The following is a 25,039-nucleotide window of genomic DNA, read 5'->3' as shown; positions in this document are numbered from 1 at the left end:
GAAATTTGCTTTTCTACGAGGCTCTGCAATCCAAATGTGGGGATCCATTGCAATACCATCCGACCTACATCAATATTGTGCCAAGTTTGAAGTCGATAGCTTCTTTCGTTCGGAAGTTAGCGTGAATTTCACCACAACCCATTATATATATATATATATATATATATATATATATATATATATATATATATATATATATATATATATATATATATATATATATATATATATATATATATATATATATATATATATATATATATATATATATATATATATATATATATATATATATATATATATATATATATATATATATATATATATATATATATATATATATATATATAGTTTATGGGGTCTTACACCAATATGTGGATGTGTTACAAACAGAATGACAAAGTTAATGTCCTATCTTGGAGAGTATAAAAATAGGATGCAAAATTCGTGTCCAAAAATTATATTGATTATGAACTTTATGCTAACGATAATTTGTTTGCTTTAATAATTTTTTTTCTTAATTTTTTGAAAATGTTCCGCAATTGCAGTTTCATAATCTTTCGTATTTATCTTTAATCTTTTTTTCAGTGTAGGTCATGCATAGTTTTATATCAATTTTAAAGCTTGTCATATCAATATTTAATGTTTCCATTAAATAATTTTGAAATTCTTAATGCTTTCAATATTTCTCACAATGGCCCCCACTGTGGCATCCACCTACGCCACTCATATTAATATTGAATACATAAATGGAAAAAACAATTAATAAACAATTACACATGTGTACACATTTGTTGTTAATGTGTTATTGTTTGTCTTAACCATATCATCATAATAACTATAAAAATATAATTAATTCATTTATTTATTTATTATTGAATAGTATAAATAAATCTAAAAAAAAACAAAAGGGGTCTATATCCACCATTCACACCACATTTGTCGCAAAATACCTTTGCTCTTTTAATAAAAAATAATTAGCTTTTTATTTATCATAATCCTTTGCCCCATCTGTAATCAACGACATAATCATTTTACGCTAAATATAACACATTTCAATTTCGGGTGTTTGGATTTTTCTTTTATTCTATCATTTTTGGTTACTTTCAGTTAAATAGATCTGTGTGTTTTTGTATTTCTGCTGCATTAGTTGTTCTTGTATTTAATTGAGATCAAAGCCATAAAGTTATCTTAGAGATAATAATCGTAAATGCGAATCATTGACATTTTGGTATTGTTGTGTAGATTTGTACCTTAACAGGTTATATACACGAGAATAAAGCTGCACTAAAAGTGAGCCAATCGATGTGAAGTGGCACATGGCCGTTATTAGCAGTAATTTTGTAACGTCCAACGCTGTGGTCTTTGATGTGCTGCCCGATGAGAAGAATGACATGAAATTTCTGACTGTCGAACCCGAGGAGAGTGTTACTGGAAAGAGATGATAAGAAGATGATTAGTATATGATATACGTAGGAAAAAATACTGTTTTTCATATGTTTAGGCGTAAAAATTATATGTTTGGAACTCAACTATTTAGTATTTATTTTATTGGCATCATTTGTAAGAGCAAGCATATTGTGTTCATAAACAAGCATAAAATGTTTGCGACATATATGTTAATTTGTTAGAGCATATTATGTTTGGTACATAAAATACAAACATAAACTAATTTATTGCCATAAATAAATAATTGCCTATAAACATAAATGTGTTAAGTAAAACAAGTATATACGGCTGTAAGTTCGGCCAGGCCGAAGCTTATGTACCCTCCATCATGGATTGCGTAGAAACTTCATCTAAACACTGCCATCCACAATCGAATTACTTAAGTTGCGGTAACGCTTGCCGATGGCAAGGTATCTTAAAACCTCCTAACACCATCTTCTAAATTGTATGTAAGTCCATACGTGGTATATATTAAATCAAAAAAGGTCGATCCAATACGTATATAATTCAGTTTGACAAAGTAGACATAAAATTTTGAAAAAAATTTCTACAGAAATAAAATTTTAACATAATTTTCTATAGAAATAATATTTTCACAAAATTGTCTATAGAAATAAAAATTTTGACAAAATTTTCAATAGAAATAAAATTTTGACAAAATTTTCTATAGAAATAAAATTTTGACAATGATGAAAATTTTATTATGAACCAAATAAAATTTTAACAAAATTTTCTCTAGAAATAAAATTTTAACAAAATTTTCTATAGAAATAAAATTTTGGTAGATTATTTTTGGCTCTAGTGGCAACCATGATTATGAACCGATATGGACCAATTTTTGTGTGATTGGACCAATTTTGGTATGGTTGGTAGCGACCATATACTAACACCACGTGCCTAATTTGAACCGGATCGGGTGAATATTGCTCCTCCAAGAGGCTCCGGAGGTCAAATCTGGAGAATGTTTTATATGGGGGCTATATATAATTATGGACCGATGTGGACCAATTTTTGCATGGTTGTTAAAGACCATATACTAACACCATGTACCAAATTTCAGCCGGATCGGATGAAATTTGCTTCTCTTAGAGGCTCCGAAAGCCAAATCGGGGGATCGGTTTATATGGGGGCTATATATAATTAAGGACCGATGTGGACCAATTTGTGCATGGTTGTTAGAGACAATATACTAACACGATGTACCAAATTTCAGCCGGATCGGATGAAATATGCTTCTGTTAGAGGCTCCACAAGCCAAATCTGAGGGTCCCTTTATATGGGGGCTATACGTAAAAGTGGACCTATATGGCCCATTTTCAATACCATCCGACCTACATCGATAACAACTACTTGTGCCAAGTTTCAAGTCGATAGCTTGTTTCGTTCGGAAGTTAGCGTGATTTCAACAGACGGACGGACGGACGGACGGACGGACGGACGGACATGCTTAGATCGACTCAGAATTTCACCACGACCCAGAATATATGTACTTTATGGGGTCTTAGAGCAATATTTCGATGTGTTGCAAACGTAATGACAATGTTAATATACCCCCATCCTATGATGGAGGGTATAAAAATTATTACAAACTGTGTTGAGTGAAAATATCCTACATTGTGGCCCTACGTCCGTACAAGACGCTAAATATTACAAAAACCCTACATATAGGGAATTTACCCTACTTCTAGCAACACTGGCTGTATTGATATTGCAATATTCTTATGTAAGAGCTACAAGTACGTATAAGTACGATCGGCTAGTACATCAAAATTTGAGTAACATTGGTTAATAAATAAGAGTACTATGGCCAAATTTGGGAAAATCGAGCGATGCATATATATGGAAGCTATATCTAAATCTGAACCAATTTGCATAATATTTTGCGGGTTTGATTAATACCACAAAAGGTTACATTGTGCAAGATTTGAGTAAGATCAGTTAAGAAATGAGGCATGGTCAAACATAAGGTTATTAGGGGGGAATTTTTCAAAATCGGGTGATACATATATGGGAGCTATATCTACATCTGAACCGATTTCGATGAAATTTTGCACATATAGTTAGTACTATAGTGGACTGGATCTAGCCAACTTTTAGTAAGATCGGTTAATAAATAAGGGTTCTATGGCCAAATTTGGGAAAATCGGGATTTACATATATATATAGGAGCTATATCTAAATCTGAACCGATTTCGATGATTTTTTGCACATATAGTTAGTGCTATAGAAGACTACATTAAGCCAACTTTGAGTAAGATCGGTTGATAAATAAAGGTTTTGTGGCCAAATTTGGGAAAATCGGGCGATACATATATATGAGAGCTATATCTAAATCTGAACCGAGTTGCATGAAATTTTGCAGACTTGAAGGGGGATAGAAAAGATTACCTTTTGCCAAATTTGGTAACGATCCGTTTGAAAAAACGCGCAACGTGACCCCATTTGTCGAAATCGGGCGATACATATATATGGGAGCTATATCTAAATTTGATCCGATTTCTTTCAAATTCAATAGCGTTCGTCCTTGTGCCCAAAAAACTCCCTGTACCAAATTTCATTAAAATCGGTTAATAATTGCGACCGGAATCCTGTGAACAACAAATACATGGACAGACGGACGGACACCAAGCGCTAGATCGACTCAGGAGGTGATTCTGAGTCGATCGGTATATATTTTATGGGGGCTAAAATCAATATTTCTGGTAGGCACATTTTTTGGCCGATCAAACTTATTATACCCTGACCACTATGTGGTTTATTGTATAAAAAACAAGACTTTGACCTTCCATCAAGGATCTTGACTTGGCTTGCAGAGGCTCTTAGAGAACCAAATTGCATCCGATCCGGGTGAAATTTGTTATGTGATGCTTAAATGTGGTCTCTAACAAACATACAAAATGTAATTTTAAATTTTAATTGATTATTTGTTTAAACTCAATGAATACCTTAATTGGAAAAATTTTCGTGATTTTTTCTGTGTATGTAAGATGCAACCACGTTAATTTTACATTTCTGAGTCACACTTTGCAAAACTAAATCATTGGGTTCCTTCTCTATACCTCTAAATTACTTGTGTCTCACATGCATTTAAATTATCAATATCATGCTTAAAGATGCATACACTTATTATTCAAAACGAGATCTACAATAATTCATTCAAATAAACCTGATTTGATTTAGCATTGAATGCCTATTTGGGATTGGTACGTGTGTATTAGATAACAAAGTGGTTTCCATTCAAACTACTTTAATTCACCAATTATTATCTCCAATTGGTTTTCCACTGGAAAGCATTAACACAAAATTGAGCTTAAATCAGACAAGCACAAACACACATACACACTCACTATCACGCTCTGTTCATAGAATATGAAAATCCTTACCTCGTGCCGGCACTGGATCCTTTTGCGGTGTTCCCAGTTCAATTTCCTTGTATTCCTGATACAATTCACCAATGGTTGCGGTACAACGCAACACTAAGCCGCCACCATGCACAGAATTCATGCCATAGACGCTGTGTCCATAGACCGAAGGATTAACGCTACTGAAATGAATACCCTGCAACTGCAGCTTCAGGCTAATGCGTGATGCAATCAAATTATCAATGGTACGTATGTATTGTACCTCAGCATTGCTGACCTACAATGGAAAATGGAAAGCACAAAACAAAAATATGGGTATTAATTAACAAAATAAATAAGCAAAAGAATTTGTATTCGATGCTTTAGTGTATACACAATTATACGTACTTATATTGTATATACATAAAGATGTGGTATGCATTTTTATTGAATTAACTATTGAATAAATATGAAATAAATATTGAGTGGGGGAATAAGAGGAGATTAAATGAAAAATAATTGATTGTGTTTTGCTTTCGTATTTAAATTCCACATAAACAACTAAAGTAAGAGAAAAATAGTCAAGCAAAAAATAGGTAAATAGTTGAGGTGCAAAACTATTGACCAAGACATATTGTGTCATACCCCCCAGCAATACCATTTGCTTTTGGAATAATATAGTTTCGGTTACCATACATCTGATTTTCAGAAATATTACCACATAGCCTTTACGTGATAATGTTATAATTGGGCTGCAGAGAAGTATGTACTTTCCTCATGCCCTGTTGACAATGATAGATTTTGCTGGGAGTGTATAAGTACTTTATATGTGGTATTTCACAAAGAAATAACACTATGGTAAAATTTTTTATAGATATATAAAATATTGACAAAATTTTTTTAAGAAATAAAATGTTGACAAAATTTTGTATAGAAATGAAATTTTTTCAAAGTTTCTATAGAAATAAAATTTTGACAAAATTTTCTATGGAAATACAAAAGTGACAAAATTTTCTATAGAAATAAAATTCTGACAAAATTAATTGTTAATACCAATTCTTTATCTTCAAAATTTGCTATAGAGATAAAATCTTGACAAAATTTTCTATAGAAATAAAATTTTAACAACATTTTTCACAGAAATAAATTTTTGACAAAATTTTCTATAGAAATAAATTTTTGACCAAATTTTCTATAGAAACAAAATGTTGACAACATTTTCTATAGAAATATTTTGACATAATTTTCTATAGAAATAAAATTTTGACAAAATTATCTATAGAAATAATATTTTGACATAATTTTCTATAGAAATAAAATGTTGACAAAATTTTGTATAGAGATAAAAGTTTTACAAAATTTTCTATAGAAATGAAATTTTGACAAAATTTTCTATAGAAATAAAATTTTGACAAAATTTTCTATAGAAGTTAAATTTGGCAAAATTTTCTATAGAAATAATATATTGACAAAATTTTCTATAGAAATTAAATTTTGACAACATTTTCTATAGAAATAAAATTTTGACAAAATTTTCTATAGAAATAAAATTTTGACAAAATTTTCTATAGAAATAAAATTTTAGCAAAGTTTTCTATAGAAATAAAATTTTGACAAAGTTTACTAAAGAAATAAAATTTTGAAAAAATTTTCTATAGAAATAAAATTTTGACAAAATTTTTAATAGAAATATAACACTCACTATATAAAATGTAGATAAAATTTCTATAGAAATATAAAATTTTCTGTAGGAATAAAATGTAGACAAAACTTCTATATAAATAATATTTTGACAACATTTTATTTAGAAATAATATTTTGACATAATTTTCTATAGAAATAAAATTTTGACAAAATTTTGTATATAAAAACAAGTAAGTAAAGTAGAAAGTCGGGCGGGGCCGACTATATCATACCCTAAACCACCATTACAGAATTAGTAATCATAAGCATTTGTGGGGTAACATACACCCTCACAAATAATCGCTTCTGTAACATATACTCCCAAACATATTTTGCTTGAAGCATATACATTTTTGGGTATTGCCCAAACATTTATATGTTTGATGTCTACCAATATATAATATGTTTGAAAGCATATTGGTCTAAACAATATATGTTTGGGTAGTCTAAGTTCCAAACATTTTGTATTTTTGCATCCAAATTCAATAATGTTGTCTTCCAAAAAACAATATGTTATTATGTGACCATATAATATGTTTGGAAGCATTTTGCACCCAAAAATATTATATGCTTAAAAAAAATTCTCCCAAACAATATTGTGCTCAAAATTTTATTTATTTATTTATATATTTACAATCAAAATGAATTATGAAAATAAACAGGTAATATAGGTGCTAACAACATAGGTTTTCGACCTGAATGCTCAAAAATTTTTTTCTGCCCAATTGTATATTCCCCGACATCTTTCTCACTTCCACGAGATTTTTTAGTTCTTAGCACCTTTTTCTGTAATACAAACATTGTAGAAGAAATTATTCAATTTTATGATTTTTTATTTTAATTATACCTTTTGCCGGACGGGGATTCGAACAGCGGACCACACAGTTTGTAAGGATCAAAGAAGTAGCTGATCAATTGCCCAAGGAAAAATAAAATGTTAATTTTGTAATAACAAGCAACAACCACCAACTTAATTCAATATCGCTCCCTGTTAAATAGCGCTCCAAGCTACTAAACACATATATGTTTATAGGCTATTTCTAAATTAATATATGTTTGCATCCAAGCATATTATATTTACAAACATTTTATGTCCCAAACATAATATGTTCTAACATATTAACATATATATCCCAAACATGTTATGCTAGTTTATGAACATTATATGCTTGCACTCAAAAATATTGTGTTTAAAAATTTGTGTTCCAAACATATAATGTTTATAGCCAAACATATGAAAAACAGTCTTTTTCATCCGTGTATAGGTCTGGGAGATAAACCGCAGTTGCATATATAAGAAAATTAAGGGGTACGTGTCTATGGGTGCTTTGTGTCAATCTGACTATAGCTCATAGTCAATGTTGCCAGGGAAAATGTTCGGTTTACCCTACAAGGACAAAAAAAGTTCCCTACTTTCCCATACATTCCCAAACAATTTTCCCTACTATATTTTTTGTTAAATTCAAAAAATTTTTCAAAACAAAAATGGTTCTAAGTACTTTATTATCTTAAAACATGAATATGCAACGTATATAACTTAGAATATAAATTTGTATTACCACCACGGTTGCCACAGTTGGTAGAATTCTATCCAAATTAGTCATCTTTTTTTTTTAAATCTTTATAAAAATAAAAATTTTCTATAGAAATAAAATTTTGACAATAAATTCTATAGAAATAAAATTTTGAGAAAAAATTCCACAGAAATAAAATTTTGAGAAAATTTTGTTAAATGTCGACAAAAATAAAATTTTGGAAAAAGTTTCTATAAACAAATTTTTGAGAGAAATTTTTCTACAGAAATAAAATTTTGAGAAAAAATTCCACAGAAATAAAATTTTGATAAAATTTTTTGTAGAAATAATATTTTGAAAAAAATGTCTATAGAAGTACAATTTTGACAAAATGTTCTATAGAAATAAAATGTTGACAAAATTCTCTACAGGAACACACATTGTTAAAGATCAAGCCTTGCCGGCTTCTACTTTCCTCCTCTAGAGCCACCAAAATGTAACAATTATTACAAATTGTGTTGAGTGGAAATGTCCTACATTATGGCCCTACGTCCCTATAAAACGCTAAATATTAGAAAACCCATACATATAGGGAATTTCCCCTACTTCTAGCAACACTGGCTGTGTTGATATTGCGCCTACGGAGTTAGAATGCCACTAATATTGAGCCCATTATTAAAAAAGAGAAAATCGTTAAATTAGTGTGGGTAATAAATACAAATTTGTAAAAATCGGGCAATAGTCTTATGTAAGCGCTACAAGTACGTATAAGTACGATCGGCTAGTACATCAAAATTTGAAATTTGAGTAACATTGGTTAATAAATAGGAGTACTATGGCCAAATTTGGGAAAATCGAGCGATGCATATATATGGAAGCAATATCTAAATCTCAACCAATTTGCATAATATTTTGCGGGTTTGATTAATACTACAAAAGGTTACCTTGTGCAAGATTTGAGTAAGATCAGTTAAGAAATGAGGCCTGTATGGTCAAACATAAGGTTATTAGGGGCGAATTTTTCAAAATCGAGTGATACATATATGGGAGCTATATCTGAACCGATTTCGATGAAATTTTGCACATATAGTTAGTACTATAGAGGACTGGATCTAGCCAACTTTTAGTAAGATCGGTTAATAAATAAGGGTTCTATGGCCAAATTTGGGAAAATCGGGCTATACATATATATGGGAGCTATATCTAAATCTGTACCGATTTCAATGATTTTTTGCACATATAGTTAGTGCTATAGAAGATTATATTTACTAAACTTTGAGTAAGATCGGTTGATAAATAAAGGTTTTGTGGCCAAATTTGGGAAAATCGGGCTATACATATATACGGGAGCTATATCTAAATCTGAACCGATTTCCATGATTTTTTGCACATATAGTTAGTGCTATAGGAGACTACATTTAGCCAAATTTGAGTAATATCGGCTGATAAATAAGGGTTTTATGGCCAAATTTAGAAAAATCGGGCGGTACATATATATGGGAGCTATAGCTAAATCTGAACCGATTTCGATGATTTTTTGCACATATAGTTAGTGCTATAGAAGATTATATTTAGCCAACTTTGAGTAAGATCGGTTGATAAATAAAGGTTTTGTGGCCAAATTTGGGAAAATCGGGCGATACATATATATGAGAGCTATATCTAAATCTGAACCGATTTGGATGAAATTTTGCAGACTTGAAGGGCGGTGGAAAAGATTACCTTTTGCCAAATTTGGTGACGATCCGTTTGAAAAAACGCGCTCCGTGACCCCATTTGTCGAAATCGGGCGATACATATATATGGGAGCTATATCTAAATTTAATCCGATTTCTTCAAAATTCAATAGCGTTCGTCCTTGTGCGCAAAAAACTCCCTGTACCAAATTTCATCAAAATCGGTTAATAATTGCGACCGGAATCCTGTGAACAACAAATACATGGACAGACGGACGGACGGACGGACACCAAGCGCTAGATCGACTCAGGAGGTGATTCTAAGTCGATCGGTATATATTTTATGGGGTCTAAAATCAATATTTCTGGTAGGCACATTTTTTGGCCGATCAAACTTATTATACCCTGACCACTATGTGGTTTAGGGTATAAAAATTAGGTATAGTTGACCTTCTATACACGGAAGGCACACCGAGAAATAAAAGCTTAAAAAAATTTCTAAAGAAATAACATTTTGACAAAATTTTCTATAGAAATAAAATTTTAACAATATATTCTATAGAAATAAAATTTTGACGAAATTTTCTAAAGAAATAAAATTTTGACAAAATTTTCAATAGAAATAAAATGTTGACTACATTTTCTACAGAAATAAAATATTGACATAATTTCTTTAGAAATAAAATTTTGACAAAATTTTCTATAGAAATAAAATTTTGACAAAATTTTCTATAGAAATAAAATTTTGACAAAATTTTCTATAGAAATAAAATTTTTACAAAATTTTCTATAGAAATAAAATTTTGACAAAATTTTCTAAAGAAGTAAAATTTGGACAAAAATTTCTATAGAAATGAAATTTTGACAAAATTTTCTATAAAAGTAAAATTTGGAAAAAAATTTCTACAGAAATAAAATGTAGACAAAATTTTCAATAGAATTAAAATTGTGACAAAATTTTCTATAGAAATAAAATTTTGATACAATTTTTTTAGATAATTCAAATTTTGACTAAATTTTCTATAGAAATAAAATGTTGACAAAATTTTCTATAGAAATAAAATTTTGACAAAATTTTCTATAGAAATAAAATTTTGACAACATTTTCTATAGAAATAAAATTTTGACAAATTTTTCAATCGAAATAGCATTTTGACTACATTTTCTACAGAAATAAAATTTTGACAACATTTTTAGTAGAAATCTAAAACTCACTATATAAAATGTAAACAAAATTTCTATAGAAATATAAAATTTTCTATAGAAATAAAATGTATACAAAATTTCTATATAAATAAAATTTGGACAACATTTTCTTTAGAAATAAAATTTTGATATCATTTTTTGGTAGTTTTTGGTTCGAGTGGCAACTGTGCTCTATGTATACATAATAAAATTATTTTTTCTTCAGAACGGACCGACATGAAGCCAGTGCAGAATCAGCTTGGTGGATAATTTAGTGTAGACGAGTGTGCACATCTCGACTCCTATAGGTCAAACAACCAGTATGTGCGCAGACGGATGAAATGCAAAGTTATATTTGATTAGTTTCTTTATTTCTTCGAAAATTTCAAACTTTAATCACCAAACGTTTTTTGCTGATAAATGGCATATGGTAAACGATGTTTTTTTTTGTCTTAAATTTCGTTTGGGAGAAAAAAATATGCTTTTACGTTTCCCTTCCAATATACAAGTGTACAAGGCTAGGTTAGTTTAGGTTGAAAAGAGGATCCAGACTTCCCTATCTCATGACGGCTAATGTATACGTAAGCCAGCATTCGGCTTGTTGTGCGCTCTAACTTCCTTTTTCCATCGCACTCTTCTTTTGTTCTAGGAGTTTTGTTTCCTTAACGTATTCCTTAATTTATTTCCAGTCCCTCTTTCCCGAATCACCTCTCCACCGATATGTTTATGCTCTCAATTCCAGATATCCAGCCATTATTTCCATGGCCCTCCTGATTGGCGTCCTACTCTCCTTGAGCAATTCTCCAGACTTTTTCTTGTCTGGGTCACACCATAGTATTTTCATTATCCTTCCGTGCACATTCATGCGTGTGCCTTGACCTGCTGGTGAGTAGGTTTGGCTGGGCAACCGAAAATGTGATGCGTGTCATATGACCCTTGGTCGTAGATGAGACACACGTCAGATATGCTGCTTCCCTGATCTTGGTTAGTTACCAGGATCATTAACCCTTCGTTGCATGACATTGCATATATGCTATGCTACTTTTTTTGCCTATGACTCTATTATTTTGATAATTTTATCGTTAGTTTTTTTATGTCTTTCTCATTCTTTTGATGTAAGGGATACTCTTTGGTAAACTTTTTTGTCAGAATTGAACGGAAATAGGGTTTTGATATCATAAATATACATACATAAAACGGTTGTAACATTCCAAAAAAAAAAAAAGATATCGATGCGAAAATTAAATCATGCAGTTTCCGTATGTGGATCGACTGAAATGGAATTTGTAACCACAAATCTGCTGTTTCTATGCATTGATCGATAGAGCTCGTTCGAGAACTTTTATTATGAACAGGTACAAGAAAAACGTCAATCGCTAAACACATGGAAAAATTTTTTTACGTTTTTTGGACATTTCAAAACATGAAATTCGATTTTATTCAATTTTCGCATGAAGTAGTTAATAATAACAATAATAAGATATCTTGAAATCCACATAAATTATAATTTACCTAATTTATACATTGAAATTATTCAAGAATTTTTAGAGTAGTTTTCTTACATCTTGCATGCATAAGTTTTAGTGATTTTATTTATCTCGTGGGGCGGCGTTCTGTATTGTATGCTGCCGCTATGGCCAATAAGCACATACTAGTGGCAATTTAGTGCAATGTTACAAATTGTATAAACAAAGCCTAAGGCCTCAAGATTAATGTGCATGAAGCACGTTCAGTTCTCGCCTTCTAGCTTTCTCACCATCATCTCATGGAACATGCGAAACAGTATTCAGGCAAATAGTACAGTGAAAAACAACAAACACAATACAATCATATACAAGACATTGTAATCGTAAAGTAACCAGAGTTGCCAGTTCTACGCTATGCAACTTTAGTTGTAGGTTTGAAATACAGTTTTGGTTTGGTAAACAGATCAAAATTGATATTTAAAAGTTTTCGGACCGTAACGGATTTCAAAAATTAAAATTTTTTACCACAACTAATTAAAAATCTTCGCGGGATTTTGAACCCGTGCCGTTTAACATTTTCAGTTCAATAAAAGTTCGTTGTTGAGAAGGTGTTTACATATTACGAGAATTATCTGAAGAAAAATCGCCTATGATAAGATTTGATGCATCATTCCCTATTTTTGTACCCTCCGTCATACATCGAAATATTGGCCTTAGACCCCCATTATGTATATAAAGGGTGTTTTTCTAAGAGGTTGTTGATTGGAAATTTCAATAATACATATGCCAAATTATGAAATGGCACAAAAAAATATTTGGTAGATAAATTCTTTTCATTTAACATTTAAATATAATTTCGGACAACGACTATCTTGCGAAAAGGTCATTCCTGAGTTCCAATTCTCGACCACTTTTTCAAGCATTTGAGGGCGTACTTCAGCAATGACACGTTGAATATTGGTTTTCAAAGCGTCAATCGTAGCTGGTTTATCCGCGTAAACCAATGACATCATCATATCGAATTCCATTCACGGTAACGCGTCTTTCTCCCTCATCTTTAAAGAAATAAAGACCAATGATTCTACCAGCCCATAGACCGCACCAAAAAGTCCATTTATCGGGATGCATTGGTAATTTTTGAACGGTGGCTTGCCATCCAAAGGAGTGAATGTACACTGAAATTTGTTAAATACGTTCTTTATGGTGGTCTCACATGGACGATTATGTGCACCATAAAATTCACGAAATGTTCTATTAATATTTTTAATTGAACACAGTTTAAAACAAGTATATACGGCCGTAAGTTCGGCCAGGCCGAAGCTTATGTACCCTCCATCATGGATTGCGTAGAAACTTCTTCTAAACACTGCCATCCAGAATCGAATTACTTAAGTTGCGGTAACGCTTGCCGATGGCAAGGTATCTTAAAACCTCCTAACACCATCTTCTAAATTGTATGTAAGTCCATACGTGGTATATATTAAATCAAAAAAGATCGATCCAATACGTATATAATTCAGTTTGACAAAGTAGACATAAAATTTTGACAAAATATTGTACAGAAATAAAATTTTAACAAAATTTTCTATAGAAATAAAATTTTCACAAAATTTTCTATAAAAATAAAAATTTTGACAAAATTTTCTATAGAAAGAAAATTTTGACAAAAATTTCTACAGAAATAAAATTTTAACAAAATTTTCTATAGAAATAAAATCTTGGTAGATTATTTTTGGCTCGAGTGGCAACCATGATTATGAACCGAATAAAATTTGAACAAAATTTTCTATAGAAATAAAATATTGACAATGATGAAAATTTTATTATGAACCGATATAGACCAATTTTTGTGTGATTGGACCAATTTTGGTATGGTTGTTAGCGACCATATACTAACACCACGTTCCTAATTTGAATCGGATCGGATGAATTTTGCTCCTCCAAGAGGCTCCGTAGGTCAAATCTGGAGAATGTTTTATATGGGGGCTATATATAATTATGGACTGATATGGACCAATTCTGGCACGTTTGTTAAAGATCATATACTAACACCAGTTCCAAATTACAACCGGATTGGATGAAATTTGCTTCTCTTGGAGACTTCACAAGCCAAATCTAGGGATTGGTTTATATGGGGGCTATATATAATTATGAACCGATGTGGACCAATTTTTGCATGGTTGTTAGAGACCATATACCAATATCATGTACCAAATTTCAGGTGGATCGGATGAAATTTGCTTCTCTTTGAGGCTCCGCAACCCAAATCTGGGGATCGGTTTATATGGGCGCTATATATAATTATGGACCGATGTGGACCAATTTTTGCACGGTTGTTAGAGACCATATACCAACATCATGTACCAAATTTCAGCCGGATCGGAAGAAATTTGCTTCTCTTTGAGGCTGCGCAAGCCAAATCTAGGGATCGGTTTATATGGGGGCTATATATAATTATGGACCGATGTGGATCAATTTTTGCACGATTGTTAGAGACCATATACCAACACCATGTACCAAATTTCAGCCGGATCGGATGAAATATGCTTCTCTTAGAGGCTCCACAAGCCAAATTTGGGGATCGGTTTATATGGGGGCTATATATAATTATGGACCGATATGGACCAATTTTTGCATGGTTGTTAGAGACCATATACCAACACCATGTACCAAATTTCAGCCGGATTGGATGAAATTTGCATCTCTTTGAGGCTCCGCAAGCCAAATCTGGGGATCGGTTTATATGGGGACTATATATAATTATGGACCGATGTGGACCAATTTCTGCATGGTTGTTAAAGACCATATACCAACACCATATACCAAATTTCAGCCGGATCGGATGAAATATGCTTCTGTTAGAGGCTCCACAAGCTCCCTTTATATGGGGGCTATACGTAAAAGTGGACCGATATGGCCCATTTTCATTTCAATACCGTCCGACCTACATCGATAACAACTACTTGTGCCAAGTTTCAAGTCGATAGCTTGTTTCGTTCGGAAGTTAGCGTGATTTCAACAGACGGACGGACGGACGGACGGACGGACACGCTTAGATCGACTCAGAATTTCACCACGACCCAGAATATATATACTTTATGGGGTCTTAGAGCAATATTTCGATGTGTTACAAACGGAATGACAAAGTTAATATACCCCCATCCTATGATGGAGGGTATAAAAAATTCTACGATTTGGAAGCGTTGTTCTGGAGTTAACCTATTTATGATGCCAAATAATACTGAGTAGAGACTTCACTTTAAACTGTTAAAACAGCTGTGAGACAACAGAGAGTTTCATAGTAAAAAAAAAGTATATACGCCCTACGGGAAATGGATCAACCACAGGACCGGTACAGGACTAGTACATGGACCAGTCCTAGTTCTGGTCAAGACGTATGGAAGGGACTGGTCACTTCAACATGGGCTTGTCATTGACAGGGTAAATTTACACTTTAGGACACGTCTTGGACTCGTTCTTTAGGACACGTCCTGGGATATTTTAATAGTAGCACTCCATAGACAGGTCCTCATGAACCAGTCTCGGGCAAACTCTTAGGAATCTGTTTCAGTTTGGTTATCCGAATAACACCAGAAATGAAAAACTTTTGAAATATATTGAACACTAGGCTCTTCTGGTAATTCTACCTAAATGTGTAAATCCAACAAGATTTTTATATCAAGCGAGTATGGAAATCATTAAATTATGACTATTTAAAAACTGCGACAAGCTGGATCACCGGTACCAGTCCTGTGATAGGTTCGTTAGAGGCAATTTGCACCAATTTCCCGTAGGGCAGCTACAAGTTCTTCCTGGCCGAATCTTATGTACCCTCCACCATGAATTGCGTAGAAACTTCTACGAAAGACTGTTATCCACAATCGAATTACTTGGGTTGTGGTAATACTTACTGATGGCAAGGTATCTTAAAACTTCTTAACATCGACTTCTAAATTCTAAGTTAGTCCGTAATGGGTATATATTGGTAAGTCTACAAATAATTACGAACCGATATGTACTTTTGCGCGGTTTATCTGAGGGCTATATATAACTATAGACCGATATGGACCTAGTTTGGCATGGTTGTTAGCAGCCACATACTAGCACAATGTACCAAATTTCAAGTGAATCGGTTGAAATTTGCTCCTCTGGATTTGACTCCGGAAGTCAAATCTGGGGACCGGTTTATATGGGGGCTATATATGTTTATGGACCGATATGGACCAATTTTGACATGTTCATTAAAGACAATGTACGAACACCACATACGAAATTTCAACCGGATGGGATGAATTTTGCCCCTCCAAGAGGCTCCGGAAGTCAAATCTGGGGATCAGTTTATATGGGGTCTATATATAATAATGAACCGATATGGACCAATTTTTGCATTGTTGTTAGACACTATATACTAACACCACGTACCAAAATTAAACCGGGTCGGATGAAATTGGTTCCTCCAAGAGTCTCCGGAGGTAAAATCTGGGGATCGGTTTATATGGGGGCTATATATAATAATGACCAGATATGGACCAATTTTTGCATTGTTGTTAGAGACTATATGCTAACACCACGTACCAAAATTCAACTGGATCGGATGAAATTTGCACCTCCAAGAGGCTCCGGAGGTAAAATCTGGGGATCGGCTTATATGAGGGCTATATATAATTATGGACCGATATGGACCAATTTTTGAATGGTTTTTGAGACCACATACTAACACCATGTACCAAATTTCAACCGGATGAAATTTGCTTCTGTAAGAGGCTCCGCAAGCCAGATCTTGGGGTCGGTTTATACGGGGGCTATACGTAAAAGTGCTCCAATATGGCCCATTTGCAGTACCATCTGACCTACATCAATAACAACTATATACGCCAAGTTTCGAGTCGATGGCTTTTTTCGTTCAGAAGTTAGCGTGATTTCAACAGACGGATGAACGGATGTGCTTAGATCGATTAAGAATTTCAGCACGACGCAGAATAAAGTGTCTTAGAACAATATTCCGATGTGTTACAAACGGAATGACAAAGTTAATATACCCCCATCCTATTGTGGAAGGTATAAAAAACTCATAAAAAAAACACCCAATATATACTATGGGTCGTGATAAAATACTGCACTCAAAAAAACTTTACTTGGATCCAAAGATTTTGACCTTCCTTTAAGGATTTTGGTATCGATTCCGAGCCAAAGATGCGGGTTCTTTAGAATAAGGAAATTTTTTTGCGACCTATCTGGCTTTAAATCTAAGATCTAGGACTCATAGGACTAGGATTCATTTATCGAATCTATTTCGTACAAACAAATGTCAGTTTAAAAATTCAAATTATGACGGATACTTCGAAGGAAAAAATATTTTCTTAATTCCAAAAAAACTTTAAACCAGATGCTAAATCCTCAAAATACGTATTATATATATATATTTGAAGCATTATTATCTTAAATGTAAAAATTCACTATTTCAGTTAATTTAACGACGATTTCTTTAAATCAAAAATGTGTTTCTTTACTTTAAGGAAATTTTTCCTTAGTTTAAAAATATGCAACTTTAACGAAGGGACGAAATTTTTAAAATATGTGTCCTAAATTTAATGAAACAACATTTTGAAGCAAATATTATAAACTTTCTTTTAACTAAAATATCATTATTTTAAAGAAATTTGTCCTTAATATTGTGTAAATTGCACATCCTACAATTGAGGTTGCGTAATCTTTAATATCACGTAAATATTTTTTTTCAGTGTGGAGCCGATATAGCGATGTCCGTCCGGCTGTCTATACGTCTGCTGAAATCATGCTAACTTCTGAAAGAAACATGCTATCGATCTAAAACTTTGTACTAATGGTTGCTTTTAGCGTAGATCGGGTGGTATGCAAATAGGCGACATCGGACAACGTTTAGATATAGCCCCCAAATATAAATCAACTTCCGGAGCTTTTTGAAAAAAAAAAAACAAATTTCGTCCAATCCGGCTGAAATCTGGTACGTAATCGTATATGTCTTCTAACAACTTCGCAAAAATTGGTCGATATCGGTCCATCTCCAGAGTTGACTTCCGGGTTCTCTGGAAGGTGTAAACTTCATTGGAAAGGGAGCCACCGTGGTTGCAATGGTTAGCATGCCCGCCTTGCATACACAAGGTCGTTGGTTCGAATCCTGCTTCGACCGAACACCAAAAAGTTTTTCAGTGGTGGATTATCCCACCTCAGTAATGCTGGTGACATTTCTGAGGGTTTCAAAACTTCTCTAAGTGGTTTCACTGCAATGTGGAACGCCGTTCGGACTCGGCTATAAAAAGGAGGTCCCTTGTCATTGAGCTTAACATGGAATCGGGCAGCACTCAGTGATAAGAGAGAAGTTCACCAATGTGGTATCACAATGGACTGAATAGTCTAAGTGAGCCTGATACATCGGGCTGCCACCTAACCTAATCTAACCTTCATTGGAAACAGTCGAAATTGGTTACGTGATATTAGTATATTCTTTTTAATCATAATCATAAACAAACAATGGTCCATATGTGTACATAATTTTAGTTAACTCCACTAAGATTTTACTTCTGGAGACTCATGGAGGAACAAATTTTATCCGGTCGCGTTGAATTTGGTCTTCAAATTACCATGCGAAAATTGGTTCATATTTATTTGACATGTCCATATAAACCGACAAAGAATTAGTGTGCCAACTATTACCACAACCCAAATAATTCGATTATGGATGCCAGTCTTTAGTAGAACTTTGTGCGCAATCTATGATGATGGGTACATAACATTTGGCCTGGCCGAAATTTCGGCCGTATTTATTTGTTTTTATTGATTCTACTGAAGAACATCTCCGGAAGTATGGTACTTAGAATGGTAAGTCTAATTACATTTGAATTGGCGTTCTGATATATGATGTGCAATGACGTTTGTTGCTGAAAAGAACTGTTATGGTATCAGAAATCCAGGTTCAGGTTGGCTCTTATTGGAAACCCCTTAATAAGGATGTTAGTCCTATGTGGCAAAGGGGAACATCACACAAAACAGAATCTAGCCACTTCGGAGAGTGTCCAACAGAAAAAGATTGACAGACGAAGGATTCAAGTCCCATGTTACAACAACTTTGTACACAAAAATATTCTCAATGCAATTAAAATCCACATAGCGATTTTCTTAAAAAAAATTATATGGCAATACTGATTTCTATAGAACGTACTGTTACACATTTAAATGCAGTCAGACTTGACATACACACTGACTCTCAGCCTTATTCGTATGTGGTGTACTCACATGCACTTGACGAGAGATCTGGTGCATGAAACAAGCACTCGAACACAAACCAGCAACAAATCCTCGGGGCATTAACTTAAATAACATCGTGCATGTCTGTATAATTCTGGCGGCTGTTCGTTTTCGAGTCTATAGAACATATAAATGTGCATGGGTGTGTATTTGTGTGTGTTCGTGACTATGGGTGCTTATATGCGTGAGCGCTTTGAACTGCTTAAACTATAAAATAACAACGGGCGTTGGATAGATTTTAACAAAAGAGAGTAGAGAATATTGCAAGCTTTTGTTTTGGGAAAAAATTCAGTGTAAACAGCTGAAAGCATTAGCAACAAATTTCCAAACACAATCCCCATCTCTATGCACAACAAACCTCTAAGGCCTTTGTAGTCCGCTTTGACATCGTATACAATTCCTAGTCGTTTTCATTTGCATGAAGCGTTTTTTGTTTCCCTATTTTGCTTGGTTCTAATGCTTATAAGCCATTAACACAGATACTCGTACACGCTCAAGAGCAACCAAACCCAAATCCAAGTGATGTAGTCTTAGTTGATGCTCGGCGGGTGCCTATGTATGACAAGAATAAGTTTTTATGCGAACAAGACGCAAACTATCAATTTATATTTTTATACCACCCACCATAGGATGGAGATATATTAACTTTGTCATTCCGTTTGTAACACATCGTAATATTGCTCTAAGACCCCATAAAGTATATGTATTCTGGGTCGTGGTGAAATTCTGAGTCAATCTGAGCATGTCCGTCCGTCCGTCCGTCTGTTGAAATCACGCTAACTTCCGAACGAAACAAGCTATCGACTTGAAACTTGGTACAAGTAGTTGATATTTCTATAGGTCAGATGGTATTGCAAATGGGCCATATCGGTCCACTTTTACGTATAGCCCCCATATAAACGGACCCCCAAATTTGGCTTGCGGAGCCTCTAAGACAGGCATATTTCATTCGATCTTGCTGAAATTTGGAACATGGTGTTATTTAGAATATGGTCTCTAACAAACATGCAGACATGGGTCCTCATCAATCGGAATGGGAATCGAACTAACCATTGCACCACGGTGGCTACCAAATTTTCGGTTAAATTTTGGTGATTGTTATGTAAAAAATGTTTCTTCAAAGTGTTTTACTATTTTATTTTAAAAGTTTATTTATTATTTTTTTATCACTCTTAATAGCGAAAATTTATTTGAGTGTATAAATATCCATTGAGACTTTGATAGTATGGTCTGAAACAAAAATTAAAAATTTTAAAATTATTATTTATAGAAATTCTTGTCAAAATTTTACTTCTATAGATTTTGTGAAAATTTTATTTCAATAGAAAATTTTGTCAAAATTTTATTTGTGAGGACATTTGTAAAGCACTTCTTGGTACAGGAGGAATATTTACCAAAATCTACCAAAATATCAAGAATTATACCAATCTACCAAACAGTAAAAAATCTGTCAAAAGAAATTTTTTTGTCAAAATGTTATTTCTATAGAATGTTTATACCCTGCGCCACACTGTGGAACAGGGTATTATAAGTTAGTGCATATGTTTGCAACACCCAGAAGGAGACGAAATAGACACATGGTGTCTTTGGCAAAAATGCTCAAGGTGGGCTCCTGAGTCGATATAGCGATGTCCGTCTGTCCGTGAACACATTTTTGTAATCAAAGTCTAGGTCGCAGTTTTAGTCCAATCGACTTCAAATTTGGCACAAGTATGTGTTTTGGCTCAGAATAGATCCCTATCGGTTTAGATTTAGATATAGCTCCCATATGTATGTTTCCCCCATATGGACTTATATGGCCCCAGAAGCCAGAGTTTTACCCTAATTTGCTTAAAATTTTGCACAAGAAGAACAATTAGTACTATAGTCAAGTGTGCCAAATTTTATTGAAATCGGTTCAGATTTAGATTTAGCTCCCATATATATCTTTCGCCCGATATGGACTAATACAGTCCCAGAAGCCAGAATTTTACCCCAATTTGGTTGAAATTTTGCACTATGAGTACAATAAGTAGGGTAGTGAAGTGTGCCAAATTTTATTGAAATCGGTTCAGATTTAGATATATATCGTTCGTCCGATTTACACTCATATGACCACAGTGGCCAATCTTTTACTCCGATTTAATTGAAATTTTGCAGAGGGAGTAGAAATAGCATTGAAGCTATGCGTGCCAGATTTGGTTGAAATCGGTTCAGATTTAGATATATCTCCCATATATAGCTTTCGCCCGATTTACACTTATATGACCACAAAGGCCAATTTTTTGCTCCGATTTAGTTGAAATTTTGCACAGGGAGTAGAATTAGCATTGTTGCTATGAGTGCCAAATTTCTATACCTTCAAGAAGTGAAATTTCAGGCAAATCGGATAAAAACTACGGTTTCTAGAAAACCAAGGAGTTAAATCGGGAAATCGTTCTTATGGGGGCTATACTAAAACATGGACCGATACTCACCTTTTTCGGCACACCTCTTTATGGTCCTAAAATAATTCTAGATTTCGAATTTTATGCAAATTGGATAAAATCTACGGTTTTTATAATTCCAAGAAATAAAATCCGGAGATCGGTCCATATTGGGGATATACCAAAACATGAACCAATACACGCCCTTTTCGGCACACCTCTTTATGGTCATAAAATACTTCTAGATTTCCTATTTCAGGCAAATTGGATTAAAACTACAGTTTCTATAAGTCCAAGAAGTAAAATCGGGAGGTTGGTCTATATGGGGGATATACCAAAACATGGACCGATACTCACTATTTTCCAATTTCAGGCAAATTGGATAAAAACTAGGATTTCTATAAGCCCAAGACCCCAAATCGGGAGGTCGGTTTATATGGGGACTATATCGAAACCTGGACCGATATAGCCCATCTTCGAACTTGACCTGCCTGCAGACAAAAGACGAGCTTGTGCAAAATTTCAGCATGATTGCTTCATTATTGAAGACTGTAACGTGATTAAAACAGACAGACAGACAGACGGACATGGTTATATAGTCTTAGAATTTCTTCCTGATCAGGAATATATATACTTTATATAGTCGGAAATCTATATTTCGATATGTTACAAACGGAATGACAAACTTATTATACCCCCGTCACCATTCTATGGTGGCGGGTATAATAATTAAAAAAAATCAAAGTAACAGTTTCCTCTTGAAACATGCATGATTTAATCGTATTCTTTCTCAGGGTCTAAATGAGAATATTGTCCCTTGATGAATGGGGTGAAATCCAATTTTGTATCAGCCCATTTCAGTAGCAATCCCATCACGTCCGAAAGACTTGAAAAGCGGAAAGTTACATAAAGCGATTTTGTCTGGATTTTCAAATAATTTTTATAGATCTTCATTAGAAATATCATAGACTGTATAAAAATTAGCTTACAAACTGTCGACGTTAGTTGTCATAATTAATTTACATAGAATATTCATCTCCCTCATTTAATATTATCCTCTATATCATATAAAATTTCCTTCAAATGTAATAGATTAATTAGTTTTGTATTTTAAATTTCACTTTTATATTGTTGTTGTTGGATACTTGATAATATGGTAGTCTCTATTTTTGTTGTATGCACATACAAACGTGTATTTAGTGTTATTTCGCAAATTGAGTTTAAATGCCAAATTGTGGTAAATTGTCGGTGTTTCCCCCAAAATCCTGTTCAACCATTTCTCTTTATTGTGGATATTCCATGCCAACAAATGCAAATTTAGAATTAATTGCAAGTGTATGTATCAAAGTGTGGTGTGTCTATGCGGTAGAGCAAACAATGTATACTTTAGAATTCACCCACAGTCACAGTAGTTGTTCCTAGGGCAGGACATTTTTTTTTGTGAGCGAATTAACAAGGTTTTATAAATCGTAGGCCATTAAAAAATATCAAAAATTTGGTTTTAAAATTGATGGGCGTATTAAAGTATAACTAAAATATTCACAGCAAAACAATTTGGTAGTTCTTCCAAAGGCACAACTTTAAAAGCACTTTCAGAAGATGCACTCCCAATGATGTTCTTTATTTTAACTACCCAGGAAATTCTTTTAATTCGATTTTTTTAACTTGACTTTTTCATACTTTTAACCCTTTCACTACCGAAATAAACCTAATATTAAAAACTTTAATTTTTCTTCTGTTTCTACTTGTACTAACAGCATGTAGAACAAAAATTGTCATTTTGAGAACCTACCTCAATTACTTCTAGAAACATAGAAAAGAAAAATTGTCTCAAATTTTCGTATTTTTCGTTTATTGTTAAAAAAGTTTATAAAAATATATTTTAGTGCTCACCAATATGGAAAATATTTATAGCTTATTTAGATTAAAGCCTCTACTTTAAAATAACATCGAGAAATAAATCGAAACTAAGTGGGAAAATAGAATTTGGTGTCTTTTCGAGTGTCCTTCTAAGTGGACATCGGTAGTGAAAGGGTTAACGGGTAATTTTAGGACGGTGGTATATTAACTTTGTCATTCCGTTTGTAATATTGCTCTAAGACCCCATAAAGTATATATATTCTGGGTCGTTGTGAAATTCTGAGTCGATCTAAGCATATCCGTCCGTCAGTCCGTCTGTTGAAATCACGCTAACTTCCGAACGAACCAAGCTATCGTTTCGAAACTTGGCACAAGTAGTTGATATTAATGTAGGTCGGATGGTATTGCAAATGGGCATATGGACCGATATTTTTTTACGTATAGCCCCCATATAAACGGACCCTCAGATTTGGCTTGGGGAGCCTCTTAGAGAAGGATATTTAATCCGATCTGGCTGAAATTTGGTACTTGTTGTTGGTATATGGTCTCTAACAACCATGCAAAAATTGGTCCATATCGGTCCATAATTATATATAGCCCCCATATAAACCGTTCTCCAGATTTGACCTCCGGAGCCTCTTGGACGAGCAAAATTCATCCGATCCAGTTCAAGTGTTGAACGTGGTGTTAGTATATGGTCTCTAACATCCATGCAAAAATTGGTCCACATCGGTTCATAATTATATATAGCCCCCATATAAACCGATACCCAAATTTTATCTCTGGAGCCTCTTGGAGGAGCAAAATTCATCCGATCCGGTTCAAATTTGGAACGTGGTGTTAGTATAAGGCCGCCAACAACCATACCAAAATTGGTCCATATCGGTCTATAGTTATATATAGCCGATCCCCAATCACACAAAAATTGGCCCACATCGGTTCATAATCATGGTTGTCACTCGAGCCGAAAATAATCTACCAACATTTAATTTTATAGAAAGTTTTGTCAAAATTTTATTTCTATAGAAAATTTTGTTTCTATAGAAAATTTCGTTAAAATTTTATTTCTATAGAAAATTTTGTTAAAATTTCATGTCTATAGAAAATTTTGTCAAAACTTTATTTCTATCGAAAATTTTGTCAAAATTTTATTTCTATAAAAAATTTTATCAAAAT

At 33.3% G+C, this 25,039-nt stretch overlaps 1 protein-coding gene across 1 annotated transcript in view; it reads right to left on the bottom strand.

Annotated features, from left to right (window-relative positions):
* Positions 1 to 363: 363 nt before the first annotated feature.
* LOC142222025 (uncharacterized) overlaps positions 364 to 25,039 on the bottom strand; it is a 681,854-nt gene continuing 657,178 nt past the window's right edge. The window contains exons 9-10 of the mRNA XM_075291949.1: positions 4,833 to 5,088; positions 364 to 1,431 (exon numbers count right to left, since the gene is read on the bottom strand). Of these exons, the coding sequence (XP_075148064.1) occupies positions 1,187 to 1,431; positions 4,833 to 5,088 (501 nt within the window). The 3' untranslated portion in view covers positions 364 to 1,186. The remainder of the gene's footprint in view (positions 1,432 to 4,832; positions 5,089 to 25,039) is intronic.

This window comes from Haematobia irritans, chromosome 1 (assembly GCF_050003625.1).
Source record: "Haematobia irritans isolate KBUSLIRL chromosome 1, ASM5000362v1, whole genome shotgun sequence".
In the NCBI taxonomy this organism is placed as follows: Eukaryota; Metazoa; Arthropoda; class Insecta; order Diptera; family Muscidae; genus Haematobia; species Haematobia irritans.
Note: the sequence above shows the minus strand (reverse complement) of the source record. Positions and strands in the feature narration are given on the sequence as shown.